Source organism: Melopsittacus undulatus, chromosome 5 (genome assembly GCF_012275295.1).
Source record: "Melopsittacus undulatus isolate bMelUnd1 chromosome 5, bMelUnd1.mat.Z, whole genome shotgun sequence".
Lineage (NCBI taxonomy): Eukaryota > Metazoa > Chordata > Aves > Psittaciformes > Psittaculidae > Melopsittacus > Melopsittacus undulatus.
The window spans coordinates 83,025,413-83,044,186 of record NC_047531.1 but is presented as its reverse complement, the minus strand read 5'-3'; the positions used below and the strand labels follow the sequence as shown (position 1 = coordinate 83,044,186).

At 34.9% G+C, this 18,774-nt stretch overlaps 1 protein-coding gene across 5 annotated transcripts in view; it reads left to right on the top strand.

Annotated features, from left to right (window-relative positions):
- C2CD5 (C2 calcium dependent domain containing 5) overlaps positions 1 to 18,774 on the top strand; it is a 59,890-nt gene that overhangs the window by 8,038 nt on the left and 33,078 nt on the right. For all 5 annotated transcript variants that reach the window (XM_031048158.2, XM_031048162.2, XM_031048161.2 and 2 more), the window contains 6 exons: positions 761 to 856; positions 1,222 to 1,377; positions 1,801 to 1,999; positions 4,578 to 4,729; positions 10,212 to 10,297; positions 15,767 to 15,875. In XM_031048158.2, coding sequence (XP_030904018.1) covers positions 761 to 856; positions 1,222 to 1,377; positions 1,801 to 1,999; positions 4,578 to 4,729; positions 10,212 to 10,297; positions 15,767 to 15,875 — 798 coding nt within the window. The remainder of the gene's footprint in view (positions 1 to 760; positions 857 to 1,221; positions 1,378 to 1,800; positions 2,000 to 4,577; positions 4,730 to 10,211; positions 10,298 to 15,766; positions 15,876 to 18,774) is intronic.

Here is an 18,774-nt window from a genome sequence, read left to right as displayed (position 1 = left end):
ATCTAAAACGTCTGTAATATCTTGTTTTTAGCATAATTCTTCTCATAGTATTTTACAAACATTTACTGTACCACTTTATGGTTCTAGAAAGAACTGCACATGTTCTCAGTGGATTGAAATTCAGAGAGTAGCTTTGCTGCAGTTTTGAAACCATTTCGGGGAGAAAATGTAAAAGCTTTTTGGTGTTGGTGAGAGCTTTGTGATGTGGACAGACTCTGGCTTTAAAGCAGCTATACTCAAGGATAATACTTCTAGCCTTTTGTGCTAGGATATCTTGGGGTGGTCACAGTCCTTATACTGATTTATACCCATCCTGCATTGATGGTGCAGGTCACAGGAGCACGGAGACTGTACAGGAGCATCGCACAATGTAGCAGAGGCCACTGCAGTGTCAGGAGACTGGTGGCTACTCTTTTCATAGTCTCATTTTTCTTCTGAAGTCCTGTTCAGTGCAGCATGTATTTGAGGACTGTTGCTTGCCCAGCTGCAGCCTCAAAGGCTTGGCAGAACTAGACACATTCTCTGCAGCATCACTGAAGCAGATCTGAGAGGCAAGGAAATACCTTCCTGCTCCTCTGGGCCAGGCTAGAAGTGACACATGAACTGCCGGTTGAGCTGAACAGTTCTAGCAGGGTTGTAGTACCTTCTTTGCAGAACTCATGTTTAATAGTGCATTAATTACTAATGATAGATATCAATATAACTAGCTTTGTATTAGTTTCTCATACAGCTTCTGATTTTTCATGGTTTTTATTGACAGGTATACGTGGGGAGATCAGTGTGGTGGTGAAAGTTGATCTCTTCAATGATTTAAACAGATTTAGGCAGTCATCGTGTGGAGTCAAGTTTTTTTGCAGTAAGTAGAGGGAAAAGGTATTGTTGAAAAGAAGACTTCCCCCTGCCCATCCTTCCCCCTGCTGCCTTTTCTTTTTTACCCTGTTCTGTCAGTTTCCCTTCTTTTACCACTGCATAGCATAAGTCCAGTGGATATTACATTGAAGCCAGTAGTAAATGCAGAAAATTGTTTAGTTTGCTTATTTTTTTAAAATAAATATTTTCTGTCTGTATATTAAAACAATATAAATATCCCACTTGGATATGTCCACATTTTAACAGAAAATCGTGTACATTAATTTCTGGACTTGTTAACATGTTTTTGTTGGAATTCTTGCCTCATAGACTTATGCCTTAAATTTTTTACATATATATATTTTTTAACAGCTACGTCCATTCCTAAGTGTTACAGAGCAGTAATAATTCATGGATTTGTGGAAGAGCTTGTAGTTAATGAAGACCCAGAATACCAGTGGATAGACCGAATTCGTACACCAAGGGCATCAAATGAAGCTAGACAAAGACTTATTTCACTCATGTCAGGTATTAACCATGTAGGCTGGAATGGTTATTGCTACTTTTGAACATATTCACTATTTAAATGTGACTTAAGCCAATATTGCATATTATTTTTAGTAGTAATTATGTTTATTATTTTAGCTCACAGTATGTTCTGTTTCTGAAGGTTCTGTTGTCCTAACTGATGGCCATTGTGCCTAATTTTTCCCCCTGAACTTCCCCTGTTTAAGTTTGAACCCCTAACCCCTTGTCCTGTTGCTGCAGTCTCTGATGAAGAGTCTCTCTCCAGCATCTTTTCAGGTGCCTTTCAGATATTGGAAGGCTGCTTTTCTCCAGCCTGAACACAGCTTCTCTTCTCCAGCCTGAAAAGCCCCAATTTTCTCAGCCTGTCTTCATGTGTGAGGTGCTTCAGCTGCAATTATGAGTTAATTATGTTTTGTTTTGTAGGTGAATTGCAAAGGAAGATTGGCTTGAAAGTGCTTGAGATGAGAGGAAATGCTGTTGTTGGTTATTTGCAGTGTTTTGATTTGGAGGGAGAGTCTGGACTGGTAGTACGAGCCATAGGAACAGCCTGCACGTTGGATAAACTAAGTAACCCATCAGCATTTTTACCTGCATGTAACTCCCCATCCAAAGAAATGAAGGAGTAAGTATGAATTAATATTTTGTAGGGAAACAAGTTTCATCCCTCTTCTTTTCATACTCATTTAATTTTACATAACTGGTGTGATTTCTTTTTTTTTTTTCTTCCCAGAATTTATTTATCTTTTGTAGTTTTATTTGTCTGCAACAAAGTTTATATTGCACAATTTTGAAGTGTTTTAGGTTGGATTACTTAAGTTATTTCCTTAGAAGTTGGAGTGGTAATCCTTACTTAATATGACTTTTTTGAATTTATATAGCAATGGTATTCCATATCCTTGGGTTGCGATCCACCAATTTCCAAATTAATAATTAGTTCTACTTTGACTGTGTTTGTACAGTAAACAGTTACGTGAGGGCTTCTTATGACATAACTTCTGTTCAAGATTTTCCAAGTTCAGTACAGTCAGGTTTATGTGTTTATGCTGAGCATATAAGAAAAGATAAATTTTGAATTCAGACAGTTCTGTCAGTGACTTAGTGAATGACCCTGAAGTAGTCTTGTCTTTTTTTGTGTGCTTTGCTTTTTACTGTTGCAAACCAAGTAGGGCTATTGCAAATCAAGTCTAGTTAAATAGTGTACTTGCAGAGAAAACTTCATGATGAGAGACAGAATTTCTTGATCTTTCTGATACCTCGTACAGCACCAAGCACAGTTCAAATACATTTTTTTTCAAATGTGCATACAAATTAATAGAAAAATACTTGCAGTCATCTGTAAATTGTTAATACTTTGTTGTCTGGTTAAATCAGTTAGTTTCTGTTTGGTAGAGCGATTCAATTTCTGGAAGGAAAAAGCAGCACCAAAAAGTATACTGTTTACACTATGATTCCGGAGGTATTAATTGAAGTATCCATTTTCATGAACTGTTGTGTCCTTGCAGTAGTTATTAGGCATTTTTGTCATGCAGGCATCAGTATGCTCTCACTTGGCAAAATTACTAGTTTCTCTTTCACATCATAGCTTGTTTAACTTAATTTTAAGAATTTACCATCAAAAGAGCTCCTGGATAAAATGCAGCATAAGGTAACAGTGGTGATTAAAAAAGAAAAGGTGGGCCTGGTAACTACCAATTTAAAAAGCATTCATAAATAAATCAGTAGCTTTCACCCTGGAGCAAAATGTGCTAATGCCACCGCCCAGATAATCCACGTTCAGCTTGGTGGTGGATATTGTAAGAATCCCTCGGTCCAAAAAATGGGAGTGTTTCTCAAAACCAGCAAAATCAACTAATGCTTCTTATTCTTGGCTTTACTAACTTGATGCCCTGGTGCACATTCACAGGCTAGTGCTTAAGCCGTTCCTTTCTCTCTTTTTATTTCATCTGGACTCTTGCATGCTAGGAATTTAAATTTACTTAGAGTCTGCTTACAATAAGACATCTCCTCTAGCTAAACTTCCCTGAAATCATTTATAACATAACTTTGCAACCTGTTTGTATGTATTGTTTTCTTTTCTTCCACCTTGGCTGCAAATTCTCTCAGGTCTCCGCTGGTTCATCCGCCAAGCCATGGATGCCGTTCGACTCACAACAGCCCAATTCACACTGCTACTGGCTCACGACTTACTCAGAACTTCTCTGTGTCTGTTCCCACTCTCATCTACACTGGTACGAGACTGCTCAGACTCAAGAGCTGGGGAGAGACAGGCCACAGGCAAAGTGGTCACAAAGTGCAGGCAGGCAGGGAGTGTAGGCAGGTACCACCCATCTTTTCTTCCTCATTTCCTCATGGAGACACCTTCTGTTGTCAGTGAAGAACTACTCTATGCAGCTGCTGAAACAAGGCAATAGTTCCTTGCAAATACATTGGAGTCTCTTCCACAAAGCCACACTCTTAATTTCTTGTAACAGGTTTACTTCCTAAGAAACGAAGTAAACCAAGCTGATGTATCTGGGAAGCATTCATGATATCGGAGGAAATCATATTTTGATTGGAGTTCATGATTGCTTTCAGGCATGATTTGGATACAGTATTTAAGTTTTGAAATAGTAATAGGAAGGGTATGTGCCATTTGTGGAAGAGATGGTTTTAGAGGGCAGGTAAGTCAATCTGTGCATAAGTGAACTGTTTGTCAATGTAGTTGCTCCCATAAAGACTCTCCTCTTTTCTCTGTTTTTAGCTGTGGCATGCTGCTGATGCTATAGGATAAGGAAACATATATTTTTTTTTTCCTTAAAATGCATATGTGTGTATATACATAAATGTATGAATATGTATAAACACAAATATAATTTTAAATCATTTTTTCTTTATTACTAACTCAGCATTGTGTATTTGACCAGATTTTTAAGCCATAAACTGTTTTAATTTTTTTTTGCATATATATATATATTTTATTTTTTGTTGCATCTCATGCCTTTCATTTGGCTTAATTGTTTCATTGTAGATTATCAGCATCTAAATGTAGAATGCTGAATGGGTAAACCAGCATTTCTTTGCCTCTGGCCTCATCCCCAGTCTCGCACCTCAGGAATAGCTGCTGGCCCTGCCCCAATCCCATCCTGGTGTTGGATCATGCTGCTGTCAGCCAGGTCCTTTGGCACAGGATTACTGAATATGTTTCCACCTTCTTCTGGCAGGATTCCCTTCAATGAAGATCCCAATCCCAATACTCATTCATCAGGACCCTCCACCCCTCTGAAAAACCAAACCTATTCCTTTTCACCTTCCAAGTCCTACAGTCGACAGTCCTCTTCTTCTGACACAGATTTGAGTTTGACACCCAAAACTGGTAAGGCGCTTCCACCCGCTTTTTGTTTAATTTGTGTTTCTCTTTTTATATTTCCATTCAACCCCTTTTTGCTTTTTGGCATTTAAGTTATCAAAATGATGTGGAAATTGGAGACTTCAGATAGTATACGTCGAGCCTGAAAGGATTTCTGTAGGGTTAAAATTTAAATCCTGCCTATATTTCCACTATTCTGAATAACATAAAAATGTCATTTGTAACACAACTGTATTCAAATAAAAATTTAAAATCTGGGAGCACTGAGGGATTCCTAAGTAATCACCTTTTTCATATTTCCTCCATTTCATATTACAAATCATGGGAGTACATTTCTCACCACAGTATGTTAAGGATAGTAGTACTAAAATTATGTAGTCTTCAAGCCAGATACATTGTGCTATAAGTATATGAGATACATTTATCTGTTGATTTTTAACTCCTTTTTACAAATGCAATACTAGGAATGTAGCAGTTGCTGTCTTCTTATTCTCCTTGGTATATGGAAATGGCTTTCCATACACACTATACATCTTGAAAGTAACTTAAATTATACTCCAGCCATCTTCAAAAACCATTTTTCTTTCTCCATTGGCCTATCATAATTTCTTCAATTTATTCTTAATCTTCCCTACTTATGTTTTAGCTTGTGGTTAGAATCATGCCAGTAATAATGTCAGCACAACTCAAAAGACTTATTGTCTGTTTATTTTCTGTTATGTGACCAGTGCCTGGAGTTTTGTTACCGTAGGGCAAAATATTTTGCAGACTTGTTCATAAAAGTTTTGTTGCTTTTTAAATGATGTTTTAAATTGTGGTATTTGAAGCTCAGAATTTTCTTGTCTCCATCTAATTAGAGGGGTTTTAAGCATATTAAAGTAGTTGATTCAGCTTTACTTGAGCACCCCTTTCAAGAATTTTTCCAAGTAGATCAGTAAAATGTTGCATTCAAATGCAGCTATATTCAATATTTTACCCATTCTCCCCCCCCGTCCCCCCCAGACACCTGTTTTAAAATGTTCCCATTTAGAAGGCTGCCTTTCTTAGTCCTATCTTCTCTGTCCTGTATTCAAAAAAACCCGAACAAAAGCCCTTTTTTTGGGCTGTTTTTCAGATGATCTGAAGTGGTCACTTGTATAAAGGACTCTGCAAATATAAGTGAGTTCTTATTATATAGGAGAACCATAAATTCATGTGTTTGGCTTACTGAATATTTAAAAACTGGCTGCCCTTGATCAGTTTTTCCCTTGTAAGGATCATGTCATGTAAGGAATTTAAATGTAACATAGGTGGTCATCTTTATAGCTATAAATGTTCTGAATTTGTGGAGGTGGCAGCTCACTGTGAATTTGTCAAGTTTTCAAAGCAGCAACCTTATATCATTCCTGGCACTGTTACATAGGCGGATGCGGCCCTTGGCCTTTTCATCTTGAGTCTGTTCATTCAGAACTGAAACAGATTGTGTAATTTGTACCTCTTGTTTTTAGGGATTTTTCAAGTATATGAGTTTTTTTATGTTTGCTATCTTTTTAGCATTAAAACTAACAGTAGCTACATACTTTTGCTTACTAGCACTGTCATTTTAGCAGCTTTTAACTATGCTGCTGAAACTTGTCTGAAGAGGATTTGCTGGTTGCATTTAAAAATTCTATATCTTGGTGTGACATACTAGATTGTAAATCTTACTAGCTTGAAAGCACAGTGTCTTGAGTCGTTTCGTTTACCTTCTACCAAAAATTCGGTGATGTGCAGAAGATAATTCCGTAACATACTAAAATCAATATGGTGCTTTTTAACAATTTACTGTATATGTTTGGGACTCTTTTAATTTCCTAAGACCGTTGCTAGATTGGAATATTTCAGTGTGAAAGTTGGTGATGTGTTTAAAAAAAACATAATAAATGCAAACATGTCATATGACAAAGTAAATATTATCCAATTCGTGATACCCATTACTCAGAATGTCTGATGTGAGAAGTGAAGTATTTTCTGATGTGCATTATGGCCCTCCTTATTTCTCAGTCAGGTAGCTAGTGTGTTCATATTTTTGAGATGGAGACTAACCTTGAAAAAGAGTCCAGATACCACAATATGAATAACTAAATAGAGGAGTCTCAAATTTGCATCTGCATAAGCATCTAGTTTTAGGTAGCTCCAAATGAGGAGAATATTACCTTAATGTCTTTTATAAAATAGAATTGTGATTGTGTTACCCATTCTGGTCTATATCTATCCTAAATATGAGGGGAGTTTATTTGGTGCTGAGAAAGCTTGTTTTTGCTTGAAGTTAGATTTCTTCAGTGAAGTGATTTATTTTATGCCACTGCAAACTAGGGGAATATCAGGCTGACAAAAAGCATGACATTTTAAATCAGGTAATACATTTTGAGGTGGCATAGTATATGTATGGAGGAAATTGAGAAGGTGGGAACTCCTTTTCTTAATGGGAACTTAGAATTCTACGAGATATGTGACTTTTAAAAGTCATAAAACAAATCCATGACTTCTGAAAAATTAACTTCTTATACCTAAATAATTAAAGTCATCAGATTAAGTGTGTGAGAAGACACTGTTATTTAGCCCTTACTCCATGGTATTTTATTATCAAATTTTGTATGAAATTTGAAATACGTATTAGATTACCATAGCTTTTAAAAAAAATTAAAAATAAACGTAATTAGGTCATGATTTTTAAAACATGCTTCTCATTCACATTGTCAAGCTGTATTGTCATTCCATTTCTTTATATGTTGAGAGATAATTTAGCAATAAGTGCTAGTTCATTTTGAGACAAAAAGCTTCATTTTGATTTCTTTCATCTGTTTCTTTAGTCATCTTCTGAACCTACATCTCTTTGTCTCTATTACTTTCCTCCACAGCACCTTCCCCACAGGGACCTAGGATTTTCCTGTTTCCCAGCTCCCCTACACTCTCTTGTGATTCCCCTCATCTTAAAAAGTCCTGTCTCCTCTCGGGGTCTAGCGTTAACCCTCTACACTCTAGCCATGTCAGCCCAGTTGTTCTGAGGAAAAGTGTTTCTTTCACTGAAGAGCTGCTTCTGGCTGCTTCTGGTAGGATAAATCTATTATGGCCTTTTAAACAAACTTAAGAAAATGTTGTTGTTACTTGATATAGGGGCATTTAACACACAGCCTTCTATAACCCTGTGGTTTTTTTCAGTTAGCCTCTAAAAACTGCTGGCTACATGACTATTCATACCATCTCTCACCTCTGCCCCAAAAGCTTGAAGTAGCTTCAGAACTTCTTACAGGATTTGAAACATACATAGTTTATACTACAGACTTTTCTCCTTTATCCTTGAAGAGTTCTCTTTGGTAATTGGACTAAAATAATTGCCATTTTTAACATCCTCTCATTCCCTTCACTTTGTTGTTCCTGTATTTTGCATGGAACAAGTACTTGCTCATTCATTCATTCTTTATTGAAATAATAGCTATCAGGTAGCTAGCAACTTTGCTCTTTAAATTATTTTTTTTAAACAAAGCCCATATGAACTTTTTATTTGTACTGCCTCCTTTTCCATTTCACTGACATGCATTATTTTCATAGATTTAAATTAAATAGTTGATATTACTGCTTTTTTCTGTAGAAATTTATTTTGATCAGTTTGTATTTTTTGAGTTTGTTTTATGTCCAGTATTTATGCTATGTTTGTCTGTCTTTAATATTGTATAGTCCCTGACAGTGATGTTTAGAATCAATGTCAGATAGTAACAGCAATTTAATCTTTTTTGATGGGACTATACAGATACTAATATTTTTTGTTTCCTTATCCAAGAACAGCTAAAAATATTTGTTAAAAATTGTAGTATTTTTACGTATAAGTATATGATAATGGTAGCCTAGTAGTTTTTTTAAAGTTATGAATGAATTAACATACATTACTAAGTCTTGTATTGTTTCCAGATCTCCCAATCTTTGGTTAAGAGAAATAACTGCATTTTGATGTATATGGACAGTCTCATACATATTTATTAAAAGCTTGATCAGAAGAAAAAGGAAACTAGCAAGGAATTGTTATGTTAAATTAGTTATAAATTAGTTATAAAAGAAAATATTGACTTCATTCATAACTGTTTGCACTGTGGTGTTTTAATTCATTCTGCTTTGACACTTTTTTGTTCTTTATCCTGTGCTTTCCTATGCAATTTAGGTGTTTATTTTTGCTTTGTCAAGCTAGCATTGAGGGGTTTAGATAGGAGAAGTGATAGTCTGGTTTTAGGCATGAAATAGTACCAAGAAAATCTGATTCACCATCATTGTATTTACTTTAGGAAAAACACGATCGTGGTATGTGTTTATTTTTTGTGATTTCAGCCATAGAGCAAATAACTTACTGTTATACATATAAGCCGTATCTCAGCACTCCAAAGGAGCTATGCTTAAGAGTACAGTTCCTTGATAACAGGTGATTCAGTAGCAAGGATACTTGTGTATATGATAAACTTTCCATCTCTTCAGAAAAGCTCCTGTACTGTAGGGGTGAGAGTAAAACATATAAAAGAAGAAAAGAGATAATTGACCCTTAATATACAAAATTGGAGTTTATTTCTTACTTTAATTTGTGGATAATCTGCAGGTTATGTGTGTGCAAATACAGTAACCAAAGTGTGGCAGTTTTAAATGCTGAGCAGTAGTCCTTAGCTTATTTGAATGGATCAGATGAGTGAGTATTTCAGTACATAGATTTTAAAGAAAATAAAAATAATTGGTAATCTTTCCAGGGTTTATATTTCAAATCAAAGGATGTACACTGCCTTTGCAGGGTTTTTTTGGTCCAAGTCATGTGTTCTACAGCAGCTGCTGTTATGTATGAGTACAGTGTCCTTCCAGTGGTTAGGAAAGTTGTTTTGGTTTCTCTGAAACTCTCAGAAAGCCGGATTTTGATTACTGTTTTTTGTTGTTGTTGTTTTTCTTTTAACTGTATGATAGTAGAGAGAGGTACTTGACTACAGATTAATCTGACAGAGATACATTATTCAACAGTGTGGAATTAATGGTGATTTTGCAGCCCTTTTTGATAAAGGGCTGAAAATCTAATGATGTAAAAACTTCCTGGGAATAGCAGAGAATGTAGATCTGTATTGAAATCATATGCAAAAATCTCAAGAAAAACATTTGTATGACACAGGAAAGAATTGCAAGTCCAGATCTTTAAGTTTCTATATTTTTAAGTTTTGATTGTTTTTGTTTTTTAATTCAGGTTGACAGCAGAAAAAGATCTTGGATCAGCAGGGTTTTGCCCAAATGCTAAAAAAACACTGCTAGTCATGTGAAAACCAACCCCCAAAACACCTCCAACCCCAAATTAAACTATGATGCTCAGCACTTGTTTTTCGTGATAATTAAAATTATGGGGATAATTTGACTGTTCTCAGTGACTATTTTATATATTTTTAAATTGAAAGTTTTATTACAATTTATAATATATATTTCTTTGAATGTCATTTGTACTAATACTCTTCAGGAATGGGCAGTGGGAGTGCTGGAAAAGAAGGGGGGCCATTTAAAACTCTTTTAAGACAACAGACTCAGTCAGCTCTGGAACAAAGGGTAAGGCATTTTCTTCTTCTGTTTCTAATCTACTAAAGTGAAAACTTAGTAAGTTAAATATTTCCTGTTAGTTTCTGTTTAAAATGATGTGTAATTTTTAAGTCTGAGAATTTATTGCTAATGTTGAACACTTAATAAGCCTTTTATACACAAATTATTTAAATTTTAACGTATTGCTAAAGCATTAATTAAAGTGGGGTAAATAACTGAAATGTCCACGGTACTCAAGTGATTACAGTTGGCACTGAAAAAAACAGTTATTGCAAAAATTACTATTTAGTCTCTGTAAGTTACTAATGCACGTGCGAGTTTAATATTTACCATTATGTATTTACATATATATTACCATATATGTTTTTACAGAAGTCAGATCTTGCAATACATATAACAAATGTGATAATCACATCTATAATTGCAAAAATTTTTAGTTTGAAAAATGGAGTTGGTGCATAATATAGCCTCAGTTCTATTACATGAAATGGTGTGTGTAGCCTTTAAAAATAGTAAACACATCTAAATCACTTTCCAAGCAATAAAAGGGCTTTACAGATTTACAGCTTTTTGGAGAACCCGTATTAGACTGAAAATGCCATCTGTTATTGTGCTGAATAGACTGTATAATAAAAATGTGGTTTTCTCTTTTTATTTAAATTTGGAATGAGTCCTTGCAACTTTATATACTGCTTTTGTCAAAATGTAATCAGTGGTGTTATATTGTTGAAGGAAGAAGTGTGACTGTTTTCCTGTTCAGAAATAAATTCTAGTTTATAATTTCTGACTACCTGAACTACCTATATAGAGCCATGTATGTTTGTTGAAAACAAGATCAGCTGCATCTGTGAAATGTAAGTGAATAGCTACTATTTTAAGTGGATGATTCTCTTCTCATTCTTTGTGTTATCCGTTGCTAAGGGAGGATCGCCTCATAGGTTCTGTAGAAGGCGGGTATGTTCCAAAACATTGCGTGACTCTTTGTAGCCCTTTTTTCTTGTCTTGAGGATTTCTAAACAATTATTTAATTTCCCCCTGTTCCCCCTTCCCCCCCCCAAGTTTTGCAGATCTCTCTGTAAACTTGTTTATGCAAGATTCTTTCATATTCTGTTGTTTTTGGGAGCATTTATCAGATTGGCATATTTTTCCTTAGTTACTATTTTGCATGCTGATACATTTTGGTTAAATATTTAGTTTAAATACAAATCTATGGCTTTTTGCTTTTAATGTTTTAGTTTGAAAAAAATGCTTTAAAAAGAGGCTTTTCTCAGTTTACCTTTGATTTTTGCTACCATTTCAGGCATATCATGGCTGATCTGTTATTTCCTTAGGAAGCTTTTTAAAAACAATTTAAGATACAAATAAAGAGCACTTACTGTACTTTTACAGCTGGCTTGTTTGCACGTTGTTTTGATAAGGGCTGTGTATTGTCTAGTAGGAAAAAAATGGTGTAAAATGGGAGGGAAGAATAGTGAGTCAGTCATTGATGATGATGTAGCAAAGCATGTGGACTGTTAATGGATAAAACATGTTCATGCTGGCTTTCTGAAAACTTCTTACTCGATGGGTTTGTTTTTTTGCTACAGTTAACTCATAAGGTTACCTTAAGATTGAATTACTTAACTAAAATGAATAACACAAGTTATTTTGTCTCAGTACCATGCACATAAATAGTAAGTGCAGTGTAGTTACTTGTCTGGGTTAGGTTAGCACTTATTTTGGGGGGAAAAAAGGAATAAATTAAATATGTATTTTGACATGCATTAAGTTCTTTTGAGTCTTAGTTGAGTTTATTTCGGTGTGTGGTATCGTTATCAGATGTGGTTTTAATGTGTTACTTAAATAACCCTAATTGTAGACCAGAACAGATTTTGTTGGAAGGGTAATATTACTTGATTTCCTGTGTAAAACTCACAAACTTGTTATGTTGTACATCACTATATTTTTAGCAATACTCAGGATGGATGTTGATAGCAAGTGTAATGATAGCACAGCTATCTTTGTGTATATTTTTATCTATAAATGTATATGCTATATTTCCATCAGTGGGAAATGAGCTTACTTTACTCATACAAAAATTAGCTTGTGTTTTTATAGAAATGGCCAAATGCTGCTCTTGATGGTGTTTTCTATCTCTGTTGATGTAAACTTGGATGGTTTTTATTCCTCCGTGTCTGCATTCTGAAAGTGCTTGAGAGATCTTTACTGCTGCCTTTTCAAAATGGAGATCTGTTGATCTTCACCTGAAGAGCATTGTCAGATAACTGTTGTGTTGAGTGCAGTTCTCTGTGTCATTCTTTTGGCTGAAATGCTGACTTAAGTAACTGTTCTTTCCAGCCCATCCCCTCAGTTCAGTTGAAGAAAAATTGTGAGATTGTTTGACCACCTTGTGGGATGGCACAGTAAATGTGCTTAGAATAAAAATAAATGTGCTTAGAATAAAAATAATTCAACCAGGAAATTAACAATGGACTGGTTCCTTATTCTGGTTCAGCCTAGAAAGCTTTATGAACATTCCTGAGCATTTTGAGCATTACCTGAGGGAGTGGTACAACTATGGGGATGAGTGAATGGCTGGAAGGAAACATGAGAACTGCTTCAGCTGCCACTAACACTAAATGATATGTGTGTGTGTAGCCTGTTCCATGTGCTTTTTCATTATTTTGTGTGAGTTTGTATGTAATGTAGTTAAAAAAATAATACTAGCAATACATGTATGCGTATGCACAAATATTTTTAAACACTGTACTAAACAAATGTTTATGAGGATTTAATCCTAACCTTATCAAACTTTCCTCAAATGCTAACTGTAAAATCTCTATGTAGTTACAAGGATTAAACTAGTGACAATTCTTTAAGGGTCAGTGGAGTCAATGATTGACATGGCATAGTGAATTGGTATTAAAATGACCAACCACAGTAGCTTGGAAACTTTCAGATCATTGTGTCTTCTGGTACACAGAAATACTCTTCTTGCATCACCATGATGTAAAGATAGTCTTTTGCAAATTGCAGTGTTATAGGAGGTTTGTAATATAGAAACACTGCGTTTGGCTTCTAGGAATCTTTGTTTTCCATGTAAGTATGGCTTTATAATTTTAAAGTATTACAGATTACCACATGCAATTGAGGCTGGAACTTGTGTTTGAGTAATAGAATACTAATAAAAACCACAAAGCCTACAAATGAGCTTAAAAAAGAAAAAAGGGAAAAACCATAGTATGATGATCTGCATGAGAATGAATGAGACATTGTTAATGGAATCAGAGCATGTCAGAATGGTTCAGTCAGTCAGTTACCCAGAGTTGTCTGTGGCTGGAATTGATAGGGCAGAGGTCTGATATTAGCATGTATCATGATATAGATTTGCAAGTATCACTATGTTGATTGAGATAAAACCATGTTATTACCTTAAAATTTTATTCTAGTTTGTAGCGTAGGAAATCAGGCAAACTGGAAGCCTGAACATATTAAAATTACTTACACTACACAGCCTTATGAAAATGAACAAAATGAAAGTAACTTTTGAATCTATATAGATTAAAAAACATCAGATTTGCTTGTGCTTTAGAGCACGGTTGTTGACTTTGTTCACTATGTAATGCTTTAGCACAATGTGTGAGTGTACATGTACGTATAAAATACAGGCTTAATGGAATTTATGTAGGTGGCATATGCAGTAGAATTTTTATTGATTTCTGTAGTTCTGGGAAAGGTATTTTTAATGTCAGTGTGGGATAACTATATTCAAGGGACAGCAAACATATATGTTATATATTTAAATATAAGTTAGGCAGAATGAGTGTCATGGAATTATACACGCACAAGTATTATCAGTATACTTGTGAATCACTGAACAGATTGTATTACAGAGCCACAGTGAAAGAGGGTTCTAACAAAGTGCTGATGTACTGCATTTTGTCACATTTTCAGCATGAAAGCTATATAGAAAAGGAGTTCAGGCTGTGTTGTAGTCAGTAGTTTTCTTGACTATTCTGATAACCCACAAAACACTTTATGATCTGGTAGAACTTTCTGGGTAGAGGATCCTTCTATACCCCTCTCTAGAGATCCATAGGTGCTCCTGAAGGCAGTTTAGTCAAGCAGGTTTGCAGAGTCCTGTGGTCAAATCTTAGCGCTTTTCAGTTGCATCATAAAGCATCACTGCAAGTTTTGGTGGTTTGGGGGGGTCTTTTTTTCTTCTGGTTGTTCCTACTGTGATTGTCAATTTTAAAGTTAGCTTCTTAATTTTGAAAGTCTTGAGTAAAATGAAAATCCAGAAAACTTGAGATTTGTAGGACCTCTCAAAAATTAAGTGAGTTCTAATAGTAAGAATTCTGAAGTATTAATTTTTTAAAATCTACATTGGGCTTTAGTTTAAGAGGACTTTTCATGCCATGTATTGCTGGAAGAACAGTGATTCTCATTTAATCTGCAGCATGTATACTGTTGAGGTAGAAGCTCAATTGAACTGTACTGTTGCAAGTGCTTCAAGTATGTGAGAAAGAAATCTATACTATACTTTCTCCCATATGAAATGATGGTGTTTACTTTTTCCTTTTGACCGATTGCCATAACTATACAAACCATGATTGCATGACTTTCATTTTTCTTTTTTTGCCTCTGTGCATTTAAAATTGCTGAACACAGATCTATTACCTTTCCCCCATGAGTGTGTATATGAGACTTTCCATAGAAGGTCCCTGTAGAAAATTAAATCTTCGAGTTTTGAGCTCACGTCTTTCAAATATGACTGGTTTATTTCATCATGTGTGTCATGAAAAATTATTTTGCCTCTTGTGCGAACTCCATTTTTGAGTAGTTGCTGAAACCTCTTAGTTTTTCATTTTAATTATGAATTAGTAAAACCTAATTTATGCTAATTAATTGGAAGTAAATTTCTGTAGTTTAAGAGCTTAGTTGTATTTTGAAGACTTATGCTTTATTCCAGAAGTTAGATACTTACTTGTTAAATTTAAAGTTTGGACAGCAGCAGAGCAGGTACGTTTTCCTGTAATAAGATATACGTCATTCTTGCAAGACTACAATTTGTTCTGTGCTTCAGAATCAAACTGCAGTCAACTGTAACAGTGAGACCTAAAAAATTGAGAACAATGTTTCTTCATTTCGTATTAGTTAATGAAAGTAGAATTATGTTGTTTAGCTGCCATCCTAAAAGTGGACCAATAGAAGCTTTGCTAACGAAATGTATAAAGTTTTTATTATTTATTAATATTGTGCTAGATACAACTCTATGGGGGAAAAGTATTCTTACACTGTATAATATCTCTGCTTGTAGAGATATCTTGGGTACATGAAGACATATGGTTACATAGCGCTTAGTAAGCCTGAAGGATGTTTGGTGTAATGTAACTGCTTTGCTTGTATTTCAGGAAATTTATCAGTTCATTGCATGTTTGTTGGCAATCAGCAGTGGTTGGTAAGCAGTCATTTGATGTTTGTTTTTAATCATAACAGGAATTTCCATTTTTTACCTTGACGACCTTTCCACCAGGCTTTCTGGTCCACGTTGGTGGTGTTGTCAGTGCACGGTCTGTGAAGCTTCTGGATCGCATTCACAATCCTGGTATGTTAATATAAGAATAACTTCCTTGCCTGAGTTCCAATCATAATGATCATGTACTTTATCTATATCTAAAATGTATTTGAACAATGTATATTAAAAAGCAATATTTTTCAGACAGTTTAAGCTTGAAAAAGAATAGTCACTGAGAGGGTATGTTTTTATTGAGAAATTTCAAGTTAATGAAATAATGAAGAACTGTGAATCCAGTAACTTTGCACTAAAAACAGTCTTTGAATTATTGAAAGCTTATTTTTTTGCATTAAGTTCTAATATTAAAAAGCAGTTTTTCCATTCAAACACAAGTAAGATGAATTACTAGATCTTAACTATGAATGTTTGCTGATTTTCATCTCCTTGAAATCCGTCAGGATTAATGGCTACAATTAAGCTGAATGTGTTTTTAACCTCTTTTTATAAAACCTTTACAGCTTTGTTTCTGTTCTTAAAAGCATATACTGAATACTACTTTAAGATCTTTATTTAATATTTACTTGGAACACCAGTACTGGAACATGTATATTTTGCATGTCCTAGTACTGACAGCAGAATTAAGTGACTTGACTTTCAAGACTTTGTTGTTATGTTTGCTGAGACAAGCCAAGGAATACTCTGTAAAAGGTTGGAATTAATAGTGCACTCGAAAATGCAGAGTAAAAAATGGCACCTGTAGTGGTTTTGCATGCACTAGTCAGGAGTAATAATCAAAGTTTGTGCAAATGCATCTTTAAAAGCAATCAAAACAAAAAAAATCCTATTTTTATTATTTTTCGTTTTATTTCTTCTTCCTGTGGCCCAAGGCAAATAATCCTGCAAGCAGGTAGTTTTTTGTTGATTTAAATATCCAGTAAACTGGCAACATGAAATAAAGTCTGAGACTTAATGTGAATTAAAAAACCTACTTTAAGGGACTTTTTAAAAGCATACGAGTACACAGTATTGTGCTTCCCCTTCCCCCTGAGTTTTAAGATTTATTTCCACAATCTGGAGAGATGATTAAAGGGAATGTCAAAGTATAATTTATATGCGAGTCCTCTCTTTCTTTGCCACAAAGTTGCCTTAGGCTTCTGTATTTTTCAACAGATTTCTGATACGCGTCATTTATGTGCAAAATTTACTGTGTGGTAAACTTATTTAGGTCAAAATATCAGACATTTTAAAAACTGATTTCTTGCATTATGGCCTTCTTTATTTTTACTAACTGACTGAAGGCAGGATAAGAAATAAGAGAATGTAGAGATGCCTATTTGCACAACTAAGTGGCTCTTTGCAGTGGTTTTGTGGGACTTGTAGATTACTCCTGACAAGTGAATGTAAGATGCATGATACTTTGAACTCAGTATATTGCAAAACAATGAAAACAAAAGGGAAAATGAAGGCACATGGCTGTGGGAGGGAAGGTGAAGAAGTAGAAAAAAAGAATTCTGATGCTGTGATGAAATATTAAGTCAAATATTGTAAAATGGTAAAGGAAACAAACTGGCAAATAAACAGGAAAATGTAGCAAAAGAAAGAACTTTTGAAGGTGGATCGAGAGCTTATTGATAAGACAATAATTGCTATATACTGTACACTTTGATCACGCCTAGTGCTAGATTGCTATAGCATGCTCCTTTTTTCCCTTTCTATTTCAGCCTCTTATTAACTCTGCTGTCTGTGTCTTTCCAGTTCCTGTGGAGTGGTGTTGTCAATTGTGTTCTTGTTGGTAGTTTTTTTTCACTATTCTGCTCCTATAACTGATCTACTAATTTGCTGTTTTGAACTCAGCCTTTGTCGGAATTATGGGTAACACAAGATCATACAAACTGCTAGACTGGAATAGTTTCAATTCAGGTATTTTACTAGTCATTCAGTACTACATACGCTGACAGAAATTATGGCAGCTCAGTGAAGTTCTTAGAAATGCTGTAGGGTATTTAGGTTAATGCTTCAAATTTAAATCTGTTTAATCATCCAATGCCTAAATGTCTTGTTTTAATGTTGTTAAAGGCTTTCTTTAAAACTGCAAAACATTGTTTTAGTATAAAGTAGTACTGCTAAGAATAATACCGATCTGGAACGCTGAATGTTCAGCTGATTATTTTGTAGTCACTTTCAGCTCAGGGTCCATGAAGCAAGTCATTTAGGGAAAGAGTTCTTTATAAAACTGGGATAATATCAGGTGTGATTTTTTTTGTTGGTTTGTTGTTTTTTTTTGCTTGCTTTGAGGGTAGGGGATTATTGATGAGTTTTGTTTTGTTTTGCATGAGCTTGCACTTTCTTCAACAACAGTTGTACTTCTGTTAATTTCAGGAAACTGATGGATGTGTTTGTTCTAAATAATAGATATGAAAATTGTCTGAGAGAATGGAAAATAGATGAAAAGGGCTATCCGTTCAAAGAGGAAGGACAGTTTATCATCCAATTGGTTCATAAATCTTGTATTGTAAAATGCAATCAACTTGCAGGTCTTACAGCATAATTATTTGAACCTTCTAATCACTCTAACACCTAAATGCCCTGATATTCTATTTTTTATGCAGTTTTAGGGATCAAAGTGTATAACTTCCTTATAGCATGGTGCAGAGAATAATGGATGAGTTGATGAGGCAGTCTACTGAAAAGCTACATACAGTACTGGCCTGTTAGGGGGTGAAAGACTTTTACCCCCACCCCCCTTTTCTTCTGGAAACATAACATGCTTTAGAAGAAAGGCAGGCATAACTTCTCTATAATACCCAAACCAGAAGACCTTGCCAACAGACCATGTTTTTAAACCTGGTAGGGTAAAAAGGTATAAAGCTGACCTCTGGGGGTTTCTGCTTGAAACAAACTTTCCTTCTTGGTACCTAACTGTTGCAGTGCAGCTCTGTGTCCTGCTCTAAACCTCAGTTTGAATTTCCAGGTATCCTTGTTTCTTGCT